Here is a 24,602-nt window from a genome sequence, read left to right on the forward strand (position 1 = left end):
CTGCTCCACAAAGACTGCAACTTTGCAACAAAGATGCAACTTTGAAACACACGTTTCCCGCCGGAAGCGTGAGACTTTGCACTCTGCACCCGACGCCCCCGGCTCGACTTGTGGAGAACAAACACCACAGGGAGGACTCCCCAACGACTGCGAGACCGTGAGTCGCCAGAGTTGACCCCCCTGAGCCCCCACAACGACGCCTGCAGAGGGAATCCCGAGGCAACCCCTGACCGCGACTGCCTGCTTCAAAGACCAGACGCCTGGTAAAGACACTGCACCCGCAGCCCCCAGGACCTGAAGGATCCGACCTCCAGTGCAGGAGCGACCCCCAGGAGGACCTCTCCCTTGCCCAGGTGGTGGCTACCTGTAGGAAGTTGGCTCTGTATGTGCTATTTCAAAGTAAGGAATAGCATGCACAGAGTCCAAGGGTTCCCCTTAGAGGTAAGATAGTGGCAAAAAGAGATAATACTAATGCTCTATTTTGTGGTAGTGTGGTCGAGCAGTAGGCTTATCCAAGGAGTAGTGTTAAGCATTTGTTGTACATACACATAGACAATAAATGAGGTACACACACTCAGAGACAAATCCAGCCAATAGGTTTTTGTATAGAAAAATCTCTTTTCTTAGTTTATTTTAAGAACCACAGGTTCAAATTCTACATGTAATATCTCATTCGAAAGGTATTGCAGGTAAGTACTTTAGGAACTTCAAATCATCAAAATTGCATGTATACTTTTCAAGTTATTCACAAATAGCTGTTTTAAAAGTGGACACTTAGTGCAATTTTCACAGTTCCTAGGGGAGGTAAGTATTTGTTAGGTTAACCAGGTAAGTAAGACACTTACAGGGCTCAGTTCTTGGTCCAAGGTAGCCCACCGTTGGGGGTTCAGAGCAACCCCAAAGTCACCACACCAGCAGCTCAGGGCCGGTCAGGTGCAGAGTTCAAAGTGGTGCCCAAAACACGTAGGCTAGAATGGAGAGAAGGGGGTGCCCCGGTTCCGGTCTGCTTGCAGGTAAGTACCCGCGCCTTCGGAGGGCAGACCAGGGGGGTTTTGTAGGGCACCGGGGGGGACACAAGCCCACACAGAAATTTCACCCTCAGCGGCGCGGGGGCGGCCGGGTGCAGTGTAGAAACAAGCGTCGGGTTCGCAATGTTAGTCTATGAGAGATCTCGGGATCTCTTCAGCGCTGCAGGCAGGCAAGGGGGGGGTTCCTCGGGGAAACCTCCACTTGGGCAAGGGAGAGGGACTCCTGGGGGTCACTTCTCCAGTGAAAGTCCGGTCCTTCAGGTCCTGGGGGCTGCGGGTGCAGGGTCTCTCCCAGGTGTCGGGACTTAGGTTTCAGAGAGTCGCGGTCAGGGGAAGCCTCGGGATTCCTTCTGCAGGCGGCGCTGTGGGGGCTCAGGGGGGACAGGTTTTGGTACTCACAGTATCAGAGTAGTCCTGGGGTCCCTCCTGAGGTGTCGGTTCTCCACCAGCCGGGTCGGGGTCGCCGGGTGCAGTGTTGCAAGTCTCACGCTTCTTGCGGGGAGCTTGCAGGGTTCTTTAAAGCTGCTGGAAACAAAGTTGCAGCTTTTCTTGGAGCAGGTCCGCTGTCCTCGGGAGTTTCTTGTCTTTTCGAAGCAGGGGCAGTCCTCAGAGGATGTCGAGGTCGCTGGTCCCTTTGGAAGGCGTCGCTGGAGCAGGATCTTTGGAAGGCAGGAGACAGGCCGGTGAGTTTCTGGAGCCAAGGCAGTTGTCGTCTTCTGGTCTTCCGCTGCAGGGGTTTTCAGCTGGGCAGTCCTTCTTCTTGTAGTTGCAGGAATCTAATTTTCTAGGGTTCAGGGTAGCCCTTAAATACTAAATTTAAGGGCGTGTTTAGGTCTGGGGGGTTAGTAGCCAATGGCTACTAGCCCTGAGGGTGGGTACACCCTCTTTGTGCCTCCTCCCAAGGGGAGGGGGTCACAATCCTAACCCTATTGGGGGAATCCTCCATCTGCAAGATGGAGGATTTCTAAAAGTCAGAGTCACCTCAGCTCAGGACACCTTAGGGGCTGTCCTGACTGGCCAGTGACTCCTCCTTGTTGCTTTCTTTGTTCCCTCCAGCCTTGCCGCCAAAAGTGGGGGCCGTGGCCGGAGGGGGCGGGCAACTCCACTAAGCTGGAGTGCCCTGCTGGGCTGTGACAAAGGGGAGAGCCTTTGAGGCTCACCGCCAGGTGTTACAGCTCCTGCCTGGGGGAGGTGTTAGCATCTCCACCCAGTGCAGGCTTTGTTACTGGCCTCAGAGTGACAAAGGCACTCTCCCCATGGGGCCAGCAACATGTCTCTGGTGTGGCAGGCTGCTGGAACTAGTCAGCCTACACAGACAGTCGGTTAAGTTTCAGGGGGCACCTCTAAGGTGCCCTCTGTGGTGTATTTTACAATAAAATGTACACTGGCATCAGTGTGCATTTATTGTGCTGAGAAGTTTGATACCAAACTTCCCAGTTTTCAGTGTAGCCATTATGGTGCTGTGGAGTTCGTGTTTGACAGACTCCCAGACCATATACTCTTATGGCTACCCTGCACTTACAATGTCTAAGGTTTTGTTTAGACACTGTAGGGGTACCATGCTCATGCACTGGTACCCTCACCTATGGTATAGTGCACCCTGCCTTAGGGCTGTAAGGCCTGCTAGAGGGGTGTCTTACCTATACTGCATAGGCAGTGAGAGGCTGTCATGGCACCCTGAGGGGAGTGCCATGTCGACTTACTCGTTTTGTCCTCACTAGCACACACAAGCTGGCAAGCAGTGTGTCTGTGCTGAGTGAGAGGTCTCCAGGGTGGCATAAGACATGCTGCAGCCCTTAGAGACCTTCCTTGGCATCAGGGCCCTTGGTACTAGAAGTACCAGTTACAAGGGACTTATCTGGATGCCAGGGTCTGCCAATTGTGGATACAAAAGTACATTTTAGGTGGAGGAACACTGGTGCTGGGGCCTGGTTAGCAGGGTCCCAGCACTCTTCTCAGTCAAGTCAGCATCAGTATCAGGCAAAAAGTGGGGGGTAACTGCAACAGGGAGCCATTTCTTTACACTACCCCAAGGAGCCCCCCCCCCCCCCCCCTGCATCGCTGAAGAGACCCCTTGGTCTCCCATTGAAACCTACTGCGAACCAGATGCCTGTTTGTGCACTGCACCCGGCCAACCCGGTGCTGCTGAGGGTGTACTTTTTGTGCTGACTTGTGCCCCCCCCCTCCCCCCCCCGGTGCCCTACAAAACCCCACTGGGTCTGCCCTCCGAAGACGCGGGTACTTACCTGCTGGCAGACTGGAACCAGGGCACCCCCTTCTCCATTGAAGCCTATGCGTTTTGGGCACCACTTTGACCTCTGCACCCGACCAGCCTTGAGCTGCTGGTGTGGTAACTTTGGGGTTGCCCTGAACCCCCAACGGTGGGCTACCTTGGACCCAATTTTGAACCCTGTAGGTGGTTTGCTTACCTGCAAATCTAACAAACACTTACCTCCCCCAGGAACTGTTGAAAATTGCAGTGTCTAGTTTTAAAATAGCTATTTGCCATTTGTGTGAAAACTGTATATGCTATTTTGCTAAATCAAAGTTCCTAAGTGAAATACCTTTCATTTAAAGTATGGTTTGTGAATCTTGAACCTGTGGTTCTTAAAATAAACTAAGAAAATATATTTTTCTATACAAAAACCTATTGGCCTGGAATTGTCCGAGTGTGTGTTTCTCATTTATTGCCTGTGTGTACAACAAATCCTTAACACTACCCTCTGATAAGCCTACTGCTCGACCACACTATCAAAAAATAGAGCATTAGAATTATCTCTTTTTGCCACTATCTTACCTCTAAGGGGAACCCTTGGACTCTGTGCATGCTATTTCTTACTTTGAAATAGTACATACAGAGCCAACTTCCTACAAATATTGAAACTGCCATATTTCTCAACGATTTACTCTAACTTTTTCCTGCAATATCAGATTATTGAAAGCAATATACCACTGTGTTTGCTGGACTCTTCTGGTTGTGGGGATATATAGGGCTTGTAGATTTGTCAAGAACCCCAGGTACCCAGAGCAGTAATTGAGCTGCAACTTGCAATGTTTTTCATTCTATACCGGGTATACAGCAATTCATACAGTGAAAAGTAGGTATCAAGAAAACCTTTGCATTTCCAAAATGGGCACAAGATAAGGTGTCCATACTAGCATGTGAATTATAGGGCATTTCTCAAATAGATGTCGTTTTTACAAACTGCCTTACATTTGGAAGGAAGAAGTTTTTTCGAGAAAGACAAGGAACTTTTCTTCTTCTATTCGGTGTTCCCCCAAGCCTTCCAATAAAAAAATTGTACCTCACTCGTGTGGGTAGGCCTAACGCCTGCGACAGGAAACGCAACATGACATCACATTTTTATATTGAATTCTGGCTTGTTTTTTGCTAAGTGCCTAGCTGAAGATGTTGGCCTCTAGCTCAGGCGGCACCTAGGGAAACCTACCAAACCTGTGCATTTTTTAAAACTAGACACCTAGGGTAATCCAAGATGGGATGTAACCAGGTTTTGTTACCCAGAATCCTTTGCAAAACCTCAAAATTTGGCCACACTCCCCCCACCTCCCCCTTCACATTTTGGTGACAGAAAGTTCTGGAATCTGAGAGGAGCCACAAATTTCCTTCCACTTAGTGTTCCCCAAAGTCTCCAGATAAAAATGGTACCTCACTTGAGTGGGTAGGCCTAGTGCCCGCAAAAGGAATATTGGAGGTCACCTGCGTTTTTGGTCCTGGGCTCAGCAGCCATCTAGGGAAACCTACCAAACGCAGACATTGCTAAAAACTAGACACCCAAGGGAGTAGAATCCTCAGCAAACCTCAAATTTAGCTTAAAAAAACAAAACAAAAAAAAAAAAAAACAATCCTGCCGATTCCATCACAAAAATGTGGGGAAAATGTGTGATTTCGAGCAAAGTTAGAGGTTTGCTGGGCATTGTGGGTAAGAAAATGGTGTGGGATGTATGTGAAGCACACCACCCTGGAATCACCCAGATGTTTAGTTTTCAGATGTGTCTAGGTCTTGTGGATTTTTCTACATGGCAGCGTCCCAAAGTCCATAAAGTGCAGCTCTCACCATTCCAAGTGGGACGGTTTTGAGTTAGCCATGCTCTCATGGCCCAAATGTAAAACCAAAACCCAAAATAATCATATGTCCTCTTGCTTGCCATGGGATAAAATGTTTTAGTGTTGAAAAACTGTTACCCCCTCCCTTCAGTTGGGGTATAACCAGACCCATACTGGTTGGTAGCCACCACCTCACTATTTATTTGTTGAATTAATTCCCTGCCACCTAGTAGACTTTTTACCCCCCCCCCCTCCTCAGGGGGGGGCAGATGGACCAACAGTAATGTGCTCCAATGGGGAGCGACCCCTGCCCAAGCACCCTCCCTCCCCCCCCCCCCCCCAAAAAACACACACACCAATCCCTGGTGCCTAAGTGACTCTCCCCTCTCCTCCCGGGCCAGAAATGCCCTAAAATAAGATTTATTTTACCCTGTGGGAATTTTTTCCACTTCCCTTGAGTTGTGCAACTCACACAGTATCATACCATTAACAAAAACACATGGGGAAAAAAAAAAAAGCATGTCGGTACTCTCCTACAAAAAACATCAGAAATGCATGGATGCCAAAGCCAACTGCAAAACGGAGTGACAATCTGTACCAACCCATAATGCAAACTTACTTCCCATCCAATCCACGAACAGCATCTTCTGCATCTCTTGGGTCTTCAAACTCCACAAACGCAAATCCTGGAGGATTTCTGGCTATCCACACGGTTCTCAATGGGCCATAATAACTAAATGCACGTTCCAACTCTCCTTTTCCAGCTCCTGTTTCAAGGTTACCCACAAAAACTTTGGTTTCTATTCAGAAAAGAAATAAGCGTGCATCCATAAGTCATATTTTTAGCAAAATCGATCCTTTTATTAAAAAACATTCCAGTGGAGAAAAAAAAAAAAAAAAAAAAAAAAAAAAAAAAAGTACACGCTTCCCATTTATGTGCTCAAATAAAGCCCTGCCACCACACATACACAGTTACAGTCCGCAAAGAAGCCTTTATTGCACATAATAATGTAGTGGCAGGAAAATCCAGTTTTCACAGAGATCACAATTATGTAAATCACTTAATGACGTGTTGATGGGGTCCGTGTGAGAACGTTCTGACTCACCGCCAAGCTAGCGAATTGCTCAGGTGGACTGACCGGTTTATTACCCCAAACTGTAGTGAGAAGAAAAATGTAAATGACAATAGCAGGCCAATTAATGACGAGAAATGGCTGAAAGCCCATAAGTGTATATCGTACAGAATTTTAGTAAAGCATTTGCTAACACCAGACTTAAACATTGGCTACGCCGAAAGGTATGTCTAAGTACATACTAATGTAAACAGGCATTCACAAATGCCGTTTACAAATGCACTGTATGCAAAAAAAAATTTTATCATATTAAGACCTGCCCTACTGGCTTAGCAACTCTGGGTAAAAAGGCTACAAAAATATAGCTATATTGAGATGCCACATATTAGAAAAAGAATTGATTGTGACAAACAATAGCGAGTATTTCTCAGATTTAGAATAATTCATTGTGCATTCTAAAAGGAAGCACTTCCTGGAATGACATCACCAGCTGATAGCATTACATGAAAGTAATATTCTTTTGGGGGAGTCGAGTCAAGCTAAATATCACTCTATACACATACTAAAAGAAATGTCATGCAGACAGATGTGCTCTCGCGAACTAAAAAAAAAAATGAAGACAAGTTTACTTTATCTAGTTAGGCCATTAATAAGTACCACTGGAGAAAATAGGTCAAGCACTAACATCTAGTGTATTTTGTCTTTCACCGATTTAAGAATTGGGAGTTGTCATTTATAATTCACCACTTGCAGATAGAACATTACCATATATGACTGAGGGTAAAACACGCTCCAGGTACAACAGGAGCTACAGATGGTGCAATTTGAGGAAACAAATGACCTACGAGGTATTAGAGATTCACATGGCTGGCGCAGCACCCTCGCCAGATTTTGTGGGGAGATGAAACACTAAGGAGATCCGCTAGATGATACTTGCCTAATCTGCCATTTTACACTAGTAAACACTGCCTGAGCAAGAGTTTGATTTCACTACTTCCCTGTAACAATTGCTAGTCTTGGTAAAGAACTCTGGCAACTTGATAAACAAATGATTACAGCTCTTGTAGAATAAGCACTTTTCCTGTGGAAGCACACAACGTCCGCCGAATCAAAGCATGTATTGTGACCACCAGTATGTGGGCACAGCTAAAGTCCTCATAAGCAGTACTCCCGAAAGCTCTTTTTGTGGTTAATCGGATTTGGTCTAATGACATGCACTGTCAAGCGAGACCTAAAAGCTAGCTGCAAGTGCCTAACATCTTTCTATGGAATTTACTAGTACTGTACACATCCCAACAGCTGGCATGACCTTTCTCCTGTATAGGAGTAAAGCAGCACAGCCATATAGAAACAGTCTCTAAACCAGGTAAATGGGAGGCGATAGGCTCACTAACAAATAATCGAAACTGATGTTACAAGGAGGAGACCCCAATTTCAGTTCTAAACCACTGAGATTAGGAATGCCACTAGTTCCATTATCAAAACATCAACCAACCGATAATGATTTCTCACATCTATGACACGCTAAGCGCAGGCCCTGCAGAGGAAGCGTTTATCTAATGAAGAGTCAGCGACAAAACCGAATAACTTAACTATGACTATTCAATGCCTTCCTGGAAACCTATGGCTTTCATTATTACGCCGATAAGTAATGGCAGGCTTGAAAAAAGGTCTAGGATCTACTGGATGCCTCAATTCAAAGGCCAAGAAGTCCACCAGCTGGCAGAAATTTTGAAAAGCTCAAGTCTTCTGCTAAAACTACAAGGGACTTCCAATACGCCACACCCCAGGCAGGGAAGTGACAGTTTCTATCCCAGTACCTTAACCCTAAACATGCATGCTTGTTAAGAAATTCCCTTGTATATGTATTTGGCGACAGAGCAGGATCATGATTTCACTGCCCCTCTATAGGAGCCTAGTCTACAGGCAAGAGAATAGGTTAAATGAATTAACATCTAAGACAGTGGTATTCAAGCATTTTAATGCCACGCCCCCACACCCCTGAACCTTAGTGAATGGGGCTAGTGGTTTACTATCGCCCCCCGCCCCCACCAAGGATTTCTCGATTATTCTGTTAAATTGGCAATGTTAAAATAGGTCTACACTTATTTAAATATTCCAGTTAGGTTCTGTTACCGTTATAAAAAATGAAATCAAATGCATGATGCCAAACATACTGTTGTCAGGCAGGTTCTTCTAACTTGTAAAAGTATTCACAATGTGATTACTGAAGTGGGGGTTTAAGGGTATTTTGACTCTTACCCTTTGACATACTCCCAACTTGTACATAAATGACAAAACGTGTTAGTGACAACCTATTACAGAGGGGGTTACTGTAGGAAAGTACCATCTTTCTTGGCATGTTGCCCCCGATTTTACATGTATGTCAGTATGTGTTTGCCTGTCTCAATGGGATCCTACTAGCCAGGACCCCAGTGCTCATTGTTTGTGAGCTGAATGTGTATACCTGTGTAGTGCCTAACTGTGTCACTGAGGCTCTGATAATCAGAACCTCAGTGCTCATGGTCTCTGCCTTTAAAATTTGTCACTATAGGCTAGTGACCACTTTTACCAATTTCAATTGGCATACTGGAACACCCTTATAATTCCTTAGTATATGGCACCTAGGTACCCACAGTACTGGGGTTCCAGGAGATCTATATGGGCTGCAGCATTTCTTTTGCCACCCATAGGGAGCTCAGACAAACTATTACACAGGACTGCCATTGCAGCCTGAGTGAAATAACACACGTTATTTCACAGCCATTTTCATTGCACTTAAGTAACTTATAAGTCACCTATATATCTAACCTTCACTTGCTGAAGGTTAGGTGCAAAGTTAATAAGTCTGAGGGCACCCTTGCACTAGCAAAGATTCCCCCACATAGTTCAGGGCCATTTCCACAGACTGAGTGCGGGACATCATTACACGCGTGCACTACATATAGGCCAATACCTATATGTAGCTTCACAATGGTAACTCCGAATATGGCCATGTAACATGTCTAAGATCATGGAATTGCCCCCCCATTCCAAATATGGTATTGGGGAGTCAATTCCATGCATCCTGGGGGCTCCACTATGGGTCCCCAGTACTGCCAAACCAGCTCTCTGGGGTTTTCTCTGCAGCTACAGCCACCCCAGAGACAAGGTTCTGCCCTCCTGGGGTCTGGGCAGCCCAGTCCCTGGAAGGCAGAATAAAGAATTTCCTCTGATAGCAGGGTGTTACACCCTCTCTCTTCGGAAATAGGTGTTAAAGGCTTGGGAGGGGTAGCCTCTGGAAATGCTTTGAAAGGCACAGATGGTGCCTTCATTGCATAAGCCAGTCTACACTGGTTTATGGAACTCCCAGTCCCTGCTCTGGTGCAAAACTGGACAAAGGAAAGGGGCGTGACCACTCCCCTGTCTATCACCACCCCAGGGGTAGTGCCCAGAGTTCCTCCAGTGTGTCTCAGACCTCTGTCACCTTGCTTCCAGAGGTGTGGGGGCACTCTGGAGGCCTCTGAGAGCCAAATGCCAGCAGGTGACGTCAGAGACCCCTCCTGATAGGTGCATACCTGACTAGGTGGCCAACCCTCCTCTGAAGGCTATTTAGGGTATCTCCAGTGGGCTTTTCCTCAGATAACGACTTGCAAGAATTCAGAGTTCCTCCGCACTTCTCTGAGGACTTCTGCCAAGGATCGACCGCTGACTGCTCCAAGACGCCTGCAAAACTGCAACAAAGTAGCCAAAAGACTACCGGCGACATTGTAGCGCCTAATCCTGACTGCTTTCTTGACTGTTTCCCACGCTCTGAGGGCTGCCTGCCTTTACCCTGCACTGGAAGCCACAAAGAAATCTCCCATGGGTCGACAGAATGGTCCCTCTGCTCCAACAGGCACCAAACTTCAGCTTCACCGGTACTCTGGGTCCCTTCTCTTCCTGACGAGTGTGGCCCCTGGAACACAGGTGGTGGACCCAAGTGACCTAGACTGTCCAGTGGTCCAACTGTCCGAAATTGGAGGTGGTAAGTCCCCTTGCCTCCCCTCCCCAGACAGTAGCCATGTGCACCGTGTGATCTGCAGCTACAAGGGCTTCTGTGCACATTTCCAAGAAATCCTGCATGCACAGCCTCGCCTAGGTCCCCAGCACTCAGTCCTGCAATGCTCATCTCCCTGAGTTGATCTCCAGTGTTGTGGAACCTCTCTTTGCAGTGTTGAGACGGCCACTATGTTCAGACTAATCAAACATGTGTTCAAGGACTTCTGTGGGTGCTTCCTGCCTGTGTGTGGGCTCTCTATGTTACAGAAGGGCCCCTCTGTCTCCTCTCCCAAGTGGTGACATCCTGGGCAGCACCTTTTTTTTCCAACCACGACTCTTGCAGCTAGCAAGGCTTGTTTGCGGTCTTTTGTACAGAAAACAACTCTGCATCCTCCAGCACGCCGTGGGATATCTTCTGCACGAAGAACTTCCTACCACCTTTTGTTGTTGCAAATCTTACAGCTTCTTCCACCTGGAGGCAGCCATTTTGCACCTTCATCCAGGGTTTAGTGGGCGCCTGCCCCCCTGGACACTTTAGCGACTCTTAGGCTTGGTCCCCTTCCTTTGCAGGTCTTCAGTGCTTTGCAGTCTGTTGTGGTCCTTGCAAAATCCTTCATCACAACTTTAGTGTGTTTTTGGGGCAATAGTAGTACTTTACTCCAACTTTCCTGGGTCTTGGGGTGGGGTCTCCTTTACACCCTTAGTGTATTCTTACACTCCCAGCGACCTTCTACACACTACACTAGCCTAGGGGCCCATTTGTGGACACTACTACACTCTACTAATAAGGGATAACTGGACCTGGCATAAGGTGTAAATACCATTGGTACTCACTACAAGCCAGGCCAGCCTCCTACAGTTACTGCTGCTTATTTTCAGCTTAAAACAAGGCCCTGTTATTAACTACATAATGCTTCTTTCGGCCAGACCCTGGCACCGGCCCAATGATCACACGAGGACCCCGTTTGTGGGGGCGGAGGATGGGACGCCCCAGTTTGAAGACCTCTGATGCAGTGAGTGAAGGCAAGAAACACAAACGCTTTTGATATCCTAAAACTCAGTCCCTAACTGAAGGCGAATCTTTAGGTTAACGCCACCCTTCTGCAGACCAATTATAGGCGACTAAGGATACTAGACTCAGAATGCATTAGTTCTCTGCCTCTGAAATTGCAAGGTGCGCACTTCAGAAATATGCGATCGCATAACGTTGTAACTAGCCGGCTCTTTAAAACTACATATATCAGATTCTGACCGTGAATGTACTTTAAACATACATTATCTGTCGGTTTCCATTATCAACTACCTGCTCTCTCATTCATGATGTCCTATACTAAATTTTTATTTTAAAAGATCGCCTCACGGTTGTGGCTTATTTTCCCGCGTCCCTTAAAGAAGTCAGGTAGTGCTCGATTTTGGAGGATAGCTGCAATGCGGCGCTCAGTCCTTCTCCAGGCTGCGTCACGGCCTCAGCCGCATGGGCCAAACACCACAGCCTTTTCTAGGAAGCGGCGGAAGCACACATCGCCAGCTTTGAATTCTTGAAGGGTCTAAAATGGATCAGGCCAAAGTAGTCCCTCCACACAGCCAGCCATGGGCGTACGCGCTCCACCGCAAGCACTGGCGCCCCTCAGCACGCCGGGTTAAGAGCGAAGCAGCGCTCGCAGACAGCACGTTTGGGCGGCATCCATTGGGGGCTACAACAAGTAAATCAAGAGTGCCAGAAGTAAAAAGAGGCGAGACGCTCCCCATTGCCGACAGTTCTACCCCACCATCACGCAAGTCAAAAGGCACCTATTAAACCGTCTAATACTCCTTCCCTGTGCTCCCAAATAGACTCTGCTGCAGAACCCAAACGGGGGTAGGATTGCTGCCCTTCCTATTGTCACTGCACTTACCTCCGCTGTAACGCCCGCCATACCGCGACATGATGCCTTGACGGCCGTATTTCGCCTCACGGTCCCGCCACCAGCAACGAAATGGCGCCTTAGAGCTAGTCTCTCAAACAGAAGATAAACTAGAGCAGCTCCAAGTCGCATGCGCAGACACTTAGCAACGCCCACCTCCCACACCACGTGATCCCCATGTTTTCCGTCATGCCCCCCAAATTGGCTAATTTGGTTCGTTTCCATGGCAGCGGAGAGGCGGTAATGTTTTGTGCCTCAACGGATTCTTCACACCGTTTACTTCAAGTTTGCTTATAAGCACCATATGTCTTCAAATATGAGTTTTAAAGTCCGAAGTGGGGAGCAGAGATACGTTCAATGTCTTTTCCTAACTTTTACTTTGGCGCGTCCGACATGATGGTACTCATGTAACCTTGCTCTTTGCTGCTTCTAATAGCTCGCCGCACCCTTAGTCTTCTTTGTCACATTTTTTTGTGTGACAATTTCTGTCGTTATGTGGGTTGGTTTAGTTGGGGATTCTTTTCACAGTCCGTGGCTCTTGTTTTAGGAAACGACCTTTGAAGGCATTGGCGCTGTAATGGCCCTTAGTAATAGGTGATCAAGACAGCAGAGGTTTCTGGATTCTTACTGAGTACGCCCCAATCACTCCTGCAGGCGGTGGGTGAGTACGGCGCACATGGCCTGTTTGGGGTGTCGAGCAGCGAATGTCCGGAAGCTTCATGCACGACTGCGAGTTGTATTCTTACCTCCTCAGTTCAAGTTCTGCTGTTTGTAGACCAGATCGTATCTTAAACTCACAGTGTGAGAGGCAGCCAACACACTTCGGATTGGAGTTTTAACTGGAGGGAAACCATGTTGAATGAACTCCTTCGCTGCCAGGCCTTTTCCCCCTAAGGTGCCAGGCCTTTTTTGGGCTGTTAGGGGCAGCTCGCGCTTAGGCCCTCAAAACTTTTTGTCCACATAAGCTTACCCACGCCAAATTTGTGTCCTTTTTTCCAACATCCTAGGGATTCTAGAGGTACACAGTCTTTGTGGGTTCCCCTGAATAAGACCAAGAAATTAGCCAAAATACAGTGAACATTTTGTTTAAAAAATAAAATAAAAAAATGGGGCTGCAGAAGAAGGCTTGTGTTTTTTTCCCCCCCCTGAAAATGGCATCAACAAAGTGTTTGCAGTGCTAAAATCACTATCTTCCCAGCATTCAGGAAGAGGCAGACTTGAATCAGAAAACCAACATTTTCAACACAATTTGGCGTTTTACTGGGACCTACCCCTTTTTAGGGTCAGGCCTGCGTTGCATGCGCTCGCAGCAAGACGCTTTTGTATTTAGAAAAAGGCTCAGAGTCCTGTCGACATCACGTCAGTGTTTTTTATTGGTTCGTGGGCTTGCCTAATAAAACCTGCTTGCTTTCATTAGTCGAAGGCAAGCATACGTCATGCCTTTTCCGGTGGCTAGCCCTCCTCGAGCGCAGCGACCAAGTACAGAAAACATGCGAGGCTCGCTGTTTTCTGTCCGGCTCGCGGACTATTTTTTTCTCTATTTTCCTAGCGCGATTTCGCTTGGCAGAAGTCGAGCGCTTTACACAGTTAATTGCACTTTTTCGGGGTACGTACATAAATGCACTTTTGCTCAATAGGTGAAAAGTCGGGTTAGGAGTTTACAACGCGATCAGCTCTAACATGAGCAAACGCGAGACCCGTTGCATTGTAAATGCTTGTTTACTATTTGTTGTGCTTTCAGCCCCCTTCCAGTTAGTGACAGAAATGGGTGTGAAACCAATGCTGGATCCCAGAAAGCTAAACATTTTGGAAAAGTAGACAAAATTCTGGATTCAGCAAAGGGTAATTTGTGTAGATCCTACAAGGGTTTCCTATAGAAAATAACAGCGGAACTATAAAAAAATAATTGAAATTGAGGTGAAAAAACCCAGCAATTTTTCTTCACGTTTTACTCTGTAACTTTTTCCTGCGATGTGAGATTTTTTAAACCAATATACTGTTACATCTGCTGGACTCTTCTGGTTTCAGGGATATATAGGTCTTGTAGGTTCATCAAGAACCCTAGGTACCCAGAGCCAATAATTGAGATGCACCTTGCAATGGGTTTTCATTCTATACTGGGTATACAGCAATTAATTTCCTGAAATATAAAGGGTAAAAAATAGGTATCAAGAAAACCTTTGTATTTCCAAAACGGGCACAAGATAAAATGTTGAGAAGCAGTGGTTATTTGCACATCTCTGAATTCCGAGGTATCCATACTAGCATGTGACGTCTTTTTTTACACACTGTCTTACATTTGGAAGGAAAAAAAAATGTAGCGAAAGACAAGGGACAATAACACTTATGTTCTTATATTCGGTGTTCCCCCAAGTCTCCTAATAAAAATGATACGTCACTTGTGTGGGTAGGCCTAATGCCCGCGACAGGAAATGCAACATGGACATATCACATTTTTACATTGAAATCTGACGTGTTTTTTGCAAAGTGCCTAGCTGTAGATTTTGGCCTCTAGCTCAGCCGCCACTTAGGGAAACCGACCAAGAAAACTAGACACTCGGGGGAATCCAAGATGGGGTGACTTGTGGGGGTGTCACCAGGTTCTAGACCGAGAATCCTTTCCAAAACCTCAAAAGTTGGCCAAAAAAAAAAAAGTTCTGGGATCTGAGAGGAGCCACACATTTCCTTCCACCAAGTCTCCCACTAAAAAATGTTACCTCACTTGTGTGGGTATGGCGTAGTGCCCGCAAAAGGAAATGTCCCAAAACACTATCTGGACACTTCAAAATTATCAAATAGTAAACTACCTGTTTTTGTGTTGGGGGTGGGTAGAGAAACACCTGCGTTTTTGGTCCTGGGCTCAGCAGCCATTTAGGGATACCTATCAAACCTAGACATTTCTGAAAATTAGACACCCAAGGGAGTCCAGGGAGGTGTGACTTGCGTGGATCCCCCAATGTTTTCGTATCCAGAATCCTCCGCAAACCTCAAATTTAGCTTACAGCACCGGGACACATTTGCTACCACCAAACGTTCCCCTCAGTCTCCCGGTAAAAAAGATACCTCACTTGTGTAGGTGGGCCAAGTGTCTGTGACTGGGAAGAGCCAAAACATGTCGAAATTGAGGGGGAACCTAAGCAGGTCCAAAAGGGCAGTTTGAGAAAAAACATTTTTAGGCTGACAAGTGCAGCAGAATTTTTATCGGTATAGATGAGACTGCTGGGGTCCAAAAGGGCAGTTTGAGAAAAAGATTTTTTAGGCTGCCAAGTGCAGCAGAATTTTTATCAGTATAGATGAGACAATGCTGGGTGGTAGGAATTTTGTAGATTCCTGCAGATTCTGGAAGGTTCCATCACAAAAATGTGTGATTTCCAGCAAAGTTGGAGGTTTGCAGGGCATTGTGGGTAAGAAAATGGTGTGGGGTGCATGTGAAGCACACCACCCTGGAATCACCCAGATGTTTAGTTTTCAGATGTGTCTATGTTTTGCGGATTTTTCTACATGGCAGCGTCCCAAAGTCCAAATAGTGGAGCCCTCACCATTCCAAGTGATGATTTTGAGAGGTAGTCAAGCTCTCGTGGCCCAAATGTAAAACCAAAACCCAAAATAATCAAATGTCCTCTTGCATGCCGTGCATAAGATGTTTTAGTGTGCAGGAGAGAGTGGAAAGACTGTTACCCCCTTCGGTTGGGGTGGGGGCATAACCAGACCCTTACTGGTTGGTAGCCATTACCCTAGCATCTGGTAGACTTACTGCCCCCCCCTCCCCCCTCCCCCCCCCATGAGCCGGTCCCAGGATGTAACAGTTACGTCCTTGGCGCCTCAGCGCCGCAGCCAAGGACGTAACCGTTAACCACTTGGCTGCGAAGTGGTTAATATGTTTTTGCTTTACATTTTATTATTTGTAGATTCACTTCCTTTCTGTCAACAGTACCAGCATTAAAACAGAATGAGGCACTCAACTGTAACATCCTGTATCTTGGAGGGGGCGGGGATACAGACATGCGTGGGTTGGCGGGTGGATGTTAGTGCATGGGTTCGGGGACAGTTCTAGATGCATCCTGTTCAGTGCATGTAGGAAGCTGGCTCTGTATATACTAAATCAAAATGAGATATAGTGTGCAGAGAGTCCAGGGGTTCCCCAAGAGGCTTGACAGAGGCAATAATAGATAATACTGATACTCTATTTGTGATAGTGTGTTCGAGCAGTTAGGCTTATCAGAGGGTAGTGCTAAGCATTTGTTGTACACACTCAAGCAATAAATGAGAACACCCACTGGATGATATTATTTTCTTAATTTATTTTAGAACCACAAGATTTAAATTGCAGGTAAGTACATTAAATGTAAGGTACTTTGCATAGGTATAGTTAGGACTTTGAACCAAAACAGTAATGTACAACGTTTTTCATAAAATGGCAATAAACTATTTTAAAAGTGGACACTGTGCAAAATTCAACAGTTCATGGGGGAGGTAAGTACAGGTAGATTAATGTGGAAGTAAAGCACTTACACGTTCAGTCTCCGGGGCATAGGTAGCCCACCGTTGGGGGTTCAAGTCTACCCCAAACACCCAGCAACACAGGGTTGGTCAGGTGCAGAGCCAACATAATATGGGCGCCTATGGAGACGGGGGTGCTCCGGTTCCAGTCTGCTGGCAGGTAAGTACCCGCGTCCTCAGGGAGCAGACCGGGGGGGGGGTTAGTAGAGCACTGGGGGGTCCCAAGTAGGCATACAAAACACAGACTCAGCTGCACACGGGCGGCTGGGTGCAGGGGGGCAAACCGGGCATCAGGTTTTCAATAGGTTTCAATGTAGGGACCAGGGGGTCACTCAGACGTTGCAGGCAGGGCACAGGGGGGCTTCTCTGGCCAGCCACCGACTTGGTAAGGGTAAGGGCTGCCTGCTGGTCACTGCTGCACCGGTGGGCGGTTTCTCACAGGCCTGGGGGCTGCGGGGTGCAGTGCTTCTCCAGGCGTCGGATATCTTCGTCCTGGGCAGTCGCGGTCAGGGGGGTCCTCGGGAGTCCCTCTGCAGGCGTTGTCGTGGGGGTGCAGAGAGGTTAGCCCAGGATGGACACGTCATCGGAGTCGCCTGAGGATCCCCTCTGGGTCGTTGGTTTCTCTGGACACAGGCCTGGGGCGTCGGGTGCAGAGTGGTGCGGACTCACGCTTCTGCAGTAAGGTGAGAGTCCATTTAAAGATGGTTTCTCCTTTCTTGGGTTGGACAGGTCTGCTGTCCACGGAACTTCTTGATCCTTTGTAGTTGCAGGGCAGTCCTCTAAGTCAGCAGAGGTCGCTGGGCACCCAGGATGCGTCGCTTGTGCTGGTTCTTTGAAGTTGGAGACAGGCCGGTAGGGCTGGAGCCAAGGCAGTTGTCATCTGCCTTCTCTGCAGGCTGGAATATGCCACCTCCTAAGGCCCATTTGGCCCCCTGACAGAAGGAAAGTTTGAGGTGGACGCACCTCTAAGGTGTGCTGCCTGATGTGCTCCACGAAAGAAGGCCGCCACCATCTTGTTTTTGGTGGAATTAAGGACTCCGGGACAGGATTATGCTGTTTCCCACATTAAGTGGTCATAAAGGGGGTGTAGTAACCCTGGGGGTAGGTAGCCCATTGGCTACTACCCTACACTCCTCTCAACACTCCTAAATTATTATATTTATTTCCATAATTTAGCAGTGACACAATTTTATGATACAGTTGAGAACCAACACATTTCATTATTTCTAATAAATAGCACATAACACCTTAATCATGACAGTAATTGTTACGTCTGTAATATTTACATGAGCCAGTCTCGCTAAATTCTATTAAATCTAACTATAGAACCCAGCCTCTTGGCATACAGTGTTTTTCTGTACTGTGCTCTGTTCATTTTTGTTACCCATTCTGCAACTGTTTGAATCTTAACCAACCGCCAATTAGATAGAATGAATGATCTTGCTCCTGAGGGTGCAATGAATACTAGCTGTTGTTGCCCAGTAGTCAAACCCAAAACTGCCCTTGTCCAGCCAAATAACGCGATCTGGGGATCAGGTAAAACTTCCCTGCAGTTTGAGCCCCAGTCCCTCAAAAAAGTCTAGCCAAAAGGTTTTCATTTAATAATTATGTTTAACCATTCTGCATTGCCCTGATTTCACCTAAAGCATGCAGACCAGACCACAGAATACATGCTATGTTTGGCTTGAATATGATATAACATCCACTTTCTGGATGTCGCAATTCTTCTCACATTGGCGGCGCTTACTGCCTTGCAGCTGATTTGATTATACAATTGCCATTGCTTTGCATTTATATGACAACGTGTGGTACTCGCAATCGACTGGAGATATCCCTGTATTAAAGTCACATTTTTCACTGCGATCAGTACTCTATAGCATTTACCAATACCCTGCAGCGAGGAGATGAAATAAACTGAACTCAGTTTATCCACTACCAAATTATCGTCTTCCCTATACCCTGAATAGAACTTTTTAATCTGGACGTAGCTGAAGAAAAAAAAAAAAAGAAGCATTTAGATCGCTGCGATGACTCGTCTGCTGATGCCATGAAAAAAACGGCCCCATTTAGAAGAAGTCTTGTAGCCTATGAAAACCTAAGCCTCACCAACGCCTACATAGAGGTATACCCAATTTTAATCCCAGTGGGATACAATCCAATAGCTTTATCCAGAGATGGAAACTGGGAATCTCGTACCTTTCTCAAATTTTCTGGAATCGGTCGACAATTACATGAATCGGTTTATACTGCGATCACTTAGGCAACCTGGGAAATTTCAGAAAAGGAACCAAGCCAATCTCTGATTCCTTGGGCATAAGATTCAAATAGAAGTTTGCATCATGATAAGAGCAGGAAGAGCCGACCAACCAATAAAATAGCGACGTCTGATAGTACGTTTTAAGGTTGGGTAGTGTGATTCTACCGTCCTCGAGCTGCAACTGCAAAGCTTGTAATTTCAGTCTTGTTTTTTTTTTTTTTACCTTGCCACAGTAATTGTCTAATTTCCCTATTGACAGTCTCAAAGAAAACGTGTGGGACTTTGATCCTGATATTAGCAAATAGGAAAATTAATAGAGGGAGGATGTACATTTAATTAATGCCGCACGCCCTATGATTAACAAGGAAAGATCTTGCCATTGATTAAGTTTTGTGCACATCTTCTGCAAAGTAGTTTTGTAAATGAGCGCATAGAGCTCCTCAAGTATGGAAGAAACCCAAACCCCCCCAAATACCTTATCCGCTCCAATGGTGAGTAGTGAATTCGCATGGCACTAGGTAATATCTCAGGAGTACTATTGAACAGTATAGCCTGGGACTTTGCATGATTTATTGTATAGCCCCCTATTGCCCTAAACTGCCTAATTCTAGCAAACGCCTGCCTAATATTGACCTTATTATCAGCCAACTAAAGTGTCATATAATCCACACACTTTGCGGACCCTTTGACCGGGGCTAAAAATGAAGCATCTTGTGGAAGAGCTGAAGCTAACAGCATGAGAAAAAGCACAAATAAATTGGGTGACAAAGAGCACCCTTGACGTGTCCCCCGGCTTATTTCGATCTGACCTGCTAAGTTACCAATAGTGACTATAGCTGCTTTTGCATGCAAGTACACGTTTTGTATTACCTGAATATACTGTGTTGGAAAAGCGAATGTCACCAAAACTGCAAAAAGAACATTCCATTGTACCTTATCAAATGCCTTTTCAGCTTCCAAAAATATGATAGCGCACATTTTTTTCACACAAAAATAATCCTTTGACTGAAACAAATAGTGAACCCATTTTGATCCGGGTGTATGACTGACGTTGCCACAGGAGAAAGATGATGAGACAGAATCTTCATGAAAATGTTATAAACTATGTTTTATTGACTAATGTAGCGGTATGACTGAACATCCTGAGCAGACCTGCCCTTCTTCAAAAAACTAACCACCACCGCTTAAGTGAAAGTATATGAAACCTCATTCCCTCGCAGAATACAATTGAATAAAACAACTAAAAATTGGTTTAATTGAGAGGCAAACAGCTTATACATTTCAGCTGGAATCCTGTCTGATCCACATGCTTTTGCATTGGGAATTGAATCAACCCCCTGCTTGACCTCCACAAGAGTAATGGAACTAATCGATGTAGCTCCCTGCTCAGTCTTGATTCATAGAATATTGATATTCGCTAACCATTGCGTAATATCCTTGGGGATGGTTTAATATATCAGAGTACAGATCGATATAATGCAGAGGAAAGACCTGAGCTATCTCTTGTGGAACCATTAAGGATGTCACTGTACTTGAGTCATAAATTTGATGTGATAACTATTCACATGAGTTTTGCACTTGACCGACCAAGCCAAATACTTGCCAGTATGCTTATATTCTTCATAGCTTTGCTGCAATATTGTTATGATTTACTGTCTTTTGACTGAGGAAATAATCCTTGACTTCATGTGGAGTGTGATTCAGCTTGGCCTTGACCTCTTTCATAGGAGTAACTGGATGGGCAGCCATCACTTGATTAAGAGTAAATTGTAGCTGCTGATAGGCAGCTCTTTGTGGCTGTTTTAACTGTGCACTAAAAGCTATGACTTCCCCTCTGAAAAAAGATTTTGAGTCCACTCCCCCTCCGCCACACTGCAAATTCTGAATCAGAGCTGACATTATGCTCCAAGAAATCTTGCAGCACTAAACGCGCCTGAGCAACCCATGCCAAGTTTGCTAGTAAGGATGTATCAAACGTCCATCTTGATGTTGGTTGATGTTGACTTGTAAGATTGAGGTCAAGAGTGATTACGGCGTGATCTGAGAAGGGTTTTGTCAAGACAGCAGACTGATCTTGCCAGACCATGCAAAATCAGAAAGAAATCAATACATGATGAAGAGTGGAATAGTTTGAATGGCAAGTGTATGATCTGTCAATAGGATGATCACACTGCCAGGTGTCAATCAGGGCGAAATCCTGCATAAAAGCTTGAAGAAATTTAATAGACTTTGGTTTTGTCTGGGCTTTGTTTGCATGTGAACAGTCTACATCTGGAACGCTAAATATGTGACAGTCGCTGCCTATCACAAGCGGGTCCACCATATCCTTGGCATAATTATAAAAAGAAGACAATGATTCAGGGGAATCCTCAATAGGACCATAAACACTGACCAAATTAATGACTTGATTATGAAGTTTCATTTGGACCCACATCCACCTGGCATTTATATCTTTGTGCACCTTGATTATTTCAACAGTAATGTCTTTACAAATCAATATTGCAACGCCACAAACTGTGGCATTAGCTGAAGCTAAAAAAGCATGCTGAATATACCCAGGAAATTTTATTGGGGCTGCTGCCAATTTAAAATGCGTTTTCTGTATTACAATTATACTAGCCTTCATGGATTGAAACCACGCCAGCATCGCTCTCCGCTTCAACCAGTTGTTAAAACTATTCACATACAAGACAAAATAGTACATGGTCTAGGACTCATCCAGAAGAGATTCCGCTATCCATCATCCTGAACATAATGGCTGGCCAACCTTTGATCTTTTGGTCCTTGAAATGCACTGCTACATAATTTTATTGTAATCTGAACCCCAGCCCAATGCTACATTCATGCCCCCCACCATCCAGTACCTCCACCGCCCCCCAGCTGATACCACCTTGCCCCCGACACCCAGTCCCTTCACCCCTGAGGCAGAAAGTCCCAGAGAACCCACCCCACCCAGGGCTCCACAAGGGCCCCCCACCTCCCTGCCTTCCCTCCACCTGCCTGTAAGCTGAGCGCCTTGACATAGCACCCTAGATCTGTTTTCCTGAGCCCACCACTGATCTCAAAAGAAAATTCCAGCCAAGTATGGTGCCAACTCGCTAGCTCCGATGTATGTGCACACAAGTCAATACCATTTATATAGCTTGAAAGATTTCAACGCAGTATGTGAAAAACGACTGTCCCAATAATAGGAAGCCGCCAAGCACCTCCTACGACACTCGAAGACCAATGTACAAGCAACATGAGCATAATTGTGACAACAACCATCCATAAAATCCCCAGCACTCCGTTTCAGTGGTTTTGAGTTCCTTCCATGCACCTCACCCCAGCATTACACTGCCCCCTTTGCATTGCCTGATTTCCATGATTGCAACAAATCTTTAGCTTGCTCAGTTGTTTGTAGGACACAAAATTGGCCTTTTACCAACACCTTGAGTTTGGATTGTTAAACTGTAGCTATCTGGATGCCTCGTTTTCTCAAAGGTTCAATCCTGCTTTTGAACTCTCGGTGATGGTGGGCTGCCAAAGCCGACAAGTCTGGAAAATCGTTGAGACTGCCTTGGTCGAAATGCAGAAAACATTTGCACCCAATTGCTGCTGATAAGATAGCTTCTTTAACTCTGAAATCTTCAAAGTTAACCAAAAAAGGCCTGGCATACTTCACGTTTGAAGATTGAGTTGGAGGGATGTGATGGGCCTGCATAATGCGAGATCTTTTGGTGCGGAATTTCCCGCAGGGAAAACATGCTGGAGAACCTGGTCTGACACGAATTGCCCTTGGGAATTCCCATAAAGCGCAGATTTGAGCACCTAGCCCGATTTTTCCAAGTCATTTAATTTTAATGGGAGGTAATGTGTTTCCAAAAGATAATGCTGTACGAACTTGTATTTATGGTTCAATATTTGAAAGCCTTCATTATTAGGGTGCGTGCTGTAAATAAATGTTTTAAGGTCGCACTTCACTACTGACGTTGGTTCCAGTACAAAAAAAAAAAAAACATGTACACACATGTTTGAAAAGTTTAGGCTAAGAGGCTAAGTATAATGCTCCCAGAATGCTCTCTGATTATATGCAAATGAGGTGTCCTTTAGTAAAATGTGTTGATGCATGCTAGTATTTACCAAAAATATTTCTAATGGAAAATCAGTGTAACCATTTTCAACACGATTATGGGAAGCATGAAAATAAACAAACACTGACAAAGCCAACTGATCTGACATATTTTTATAAGTCTTTTAGTTTCATCAATGCGTGTCTTGTTTTGACATGGCTTTTGTAACACTTTATTGTTGTGGGAGCTACCAGGCCCTCAACATTGTAACAAACATTGGCAAAATCCCCCCAAAAAGTTTTTGAACTCTTAAAGCACACGTTGCCACCAGTGGCATAACAAAGGCCCCGCAGCCGCCCTCCAGGGGTCCCCTTCAGCACAGCACCTGCCCTGAGTGAGTCTGGAGAGGGGGCTCCTCCATGTTCTTTGCAAAGGGGCACCCTCCAGTTTCGTTACGTCACTGATTGCCACTGTAGTTCCTGACACTGAACAAAACTACTTTGTGTGGCAATATGCTCCTTGTGGAAGAGCAGAACGCGATCGCTCACAGTAAAGCCAGCCGAAAGAGAGAGAAATAGAAGTTTAATAAAAACAAAATGTCTTTGTTAACACCAGACCTAATTAGGGACCAAGACCCACAAGTAGGTAGCTTTTTGCATGCCGCAAACAGCGACTTTCGCTGTTTGCGACGTGCAAAAAGCACATTGCGATGCACAAACCCAGTTTTGCGATTCAGTAACCTGGTTACCGAATCACAAAACGGGTTTGCGACTCGCAATTAGTAAGGGGTGTTCCCTTCCTAATTGCAACTCGCAGTGCAATGTAGGATTGTTTTGTGACCGCGGGCGCAAACCAATCGCAGTTTGCTCCCATTTCAAATGGGTGCTAACACTTTCGCATAAGGGAAGGGATCCCCGTGGGACTCCTTCCCCATTGTGAATGTCACTGTAAACATTTTTTCAGAGCAGGCAGGACCACTGCCTGCTCTGGAAAAAATGAAACGAAAACGTTTCATTTTTCGTTTTTGTTATGCATCTTGTTTTCCTTTAAGGAAAACGGGCTGCATTACAAAAAAAAACAAAAAAAAACTGCTTTATTGAAAAGCAGTCACAGACATGGTGGTCTGCTGTCTCCAGCAGGCCACCATTCGCGAGGGGGTCGCAAATTGCGACCCACCTCATGATTATTCATGATGTGGGCATTTGCGAAGCCCTTGCGAATCACAGATGATGTCAACGACACCATCCTACATTCGGATTTGCGACTCGCAATTTGCAGGTCACAAATCTGAACCTACCTACATGTGGCCCCAAATTCTTAAAGAAAGTCACAAAAGTGCACCCATGGTATATGTCGTACCCCTATAAAATATTTGTGAACTGTATTTTAGCATGGGTAAATACGATGTGTAGATTTGCTCATGTGAAAATCTATTGAGCATTTGCAAGTTCATTTTCCCTCCAGCCACTTTCTTCCCAACCCTGGAAGAAGTTCTAATTCTGCCATCGTCAGGAGTAAATGTCCAACCTTTCTTATTATGGGAAAATATTAGAGAGAAGCTGGTAAAAATCTTTAAAACATGCAGGTTAGTAGGTTTGCAGACTCAAAGGCATTCCAGTCCTGGAACTATTGCTTACTGCTTCCTCCAGCCCCAGTATGCAGATCTGCAGAAAGGTGGCAAAATAAGGAAAGTGCTACACTA

The 24,602-nt window shown here is 45.7% G+C and overlaps 2 protein-coding genes across 3 annotated transcripts in view; one reads left to right on the top strand and one right to left on the bottom strand.

The window, feature by feature from the left end:
- LOC138296198 (serine/arginine-rich splicing factor 7-like) overlaps positions 1 to 12,239 on the bottom strand; it is a 60,553-nt gene extending 48,314 nt beyond the window's left edge. For both annotated transcript variants that reach the window (XM_069235104.1, XM_069235102.1), the window contains exons 1-2: positions 12,083 to 12,239; positions 5,714 to 5,894 (exon numbers count right to left, since the gene is read on the bottom strand). In XM_069235104.1, coding sequence (XP_069091205.1) covers positions 5,714 to 5,894; positions 12,083 to 12,113 — 212 coding nt within the window. In that variant the 5' untranslated portion in view covers positions 12,114 to 12,239. The remainder of the gene's footprint in view (positions 1 to 5,713; positions 5,895 to 12,082) is intronic.
- A 388-nt stretch (positions 12,240 to 12,627) lies between these two features.
- Positions 12,628 to 24,602, top strand: part of GEMIN6 (gem nuclear organelle associated protein 6) — a 59,182-nt gene continuing 47,207 nt past the window's right edge. The window contains exon 1 of the mRNA XM_069235105.1: positions 12,628 to 12,752. The gene's annotated coding sequence lies outside the window, so the exon portion shown is untranslated. The remainder of the gene's footprint in view (positions 12,753 to 24,602) is intronic.

This window comes from Pleurodeles waltl, chromosome 5, assembly GCF_031143425.1.
Source record: "Pleurodeles waltl isolate 20211129_DDA chromosome 5, aPleWal1.hap1.20221129, whole genome shotgun sequence".
NCBI classification, from domain to species: domain Eukaryota; kingdom Metazoa; phylum Chordata; class Amphibia; order Caudata; family Salamandridae; genus Pleurodeles; species Pleurodeles waltl.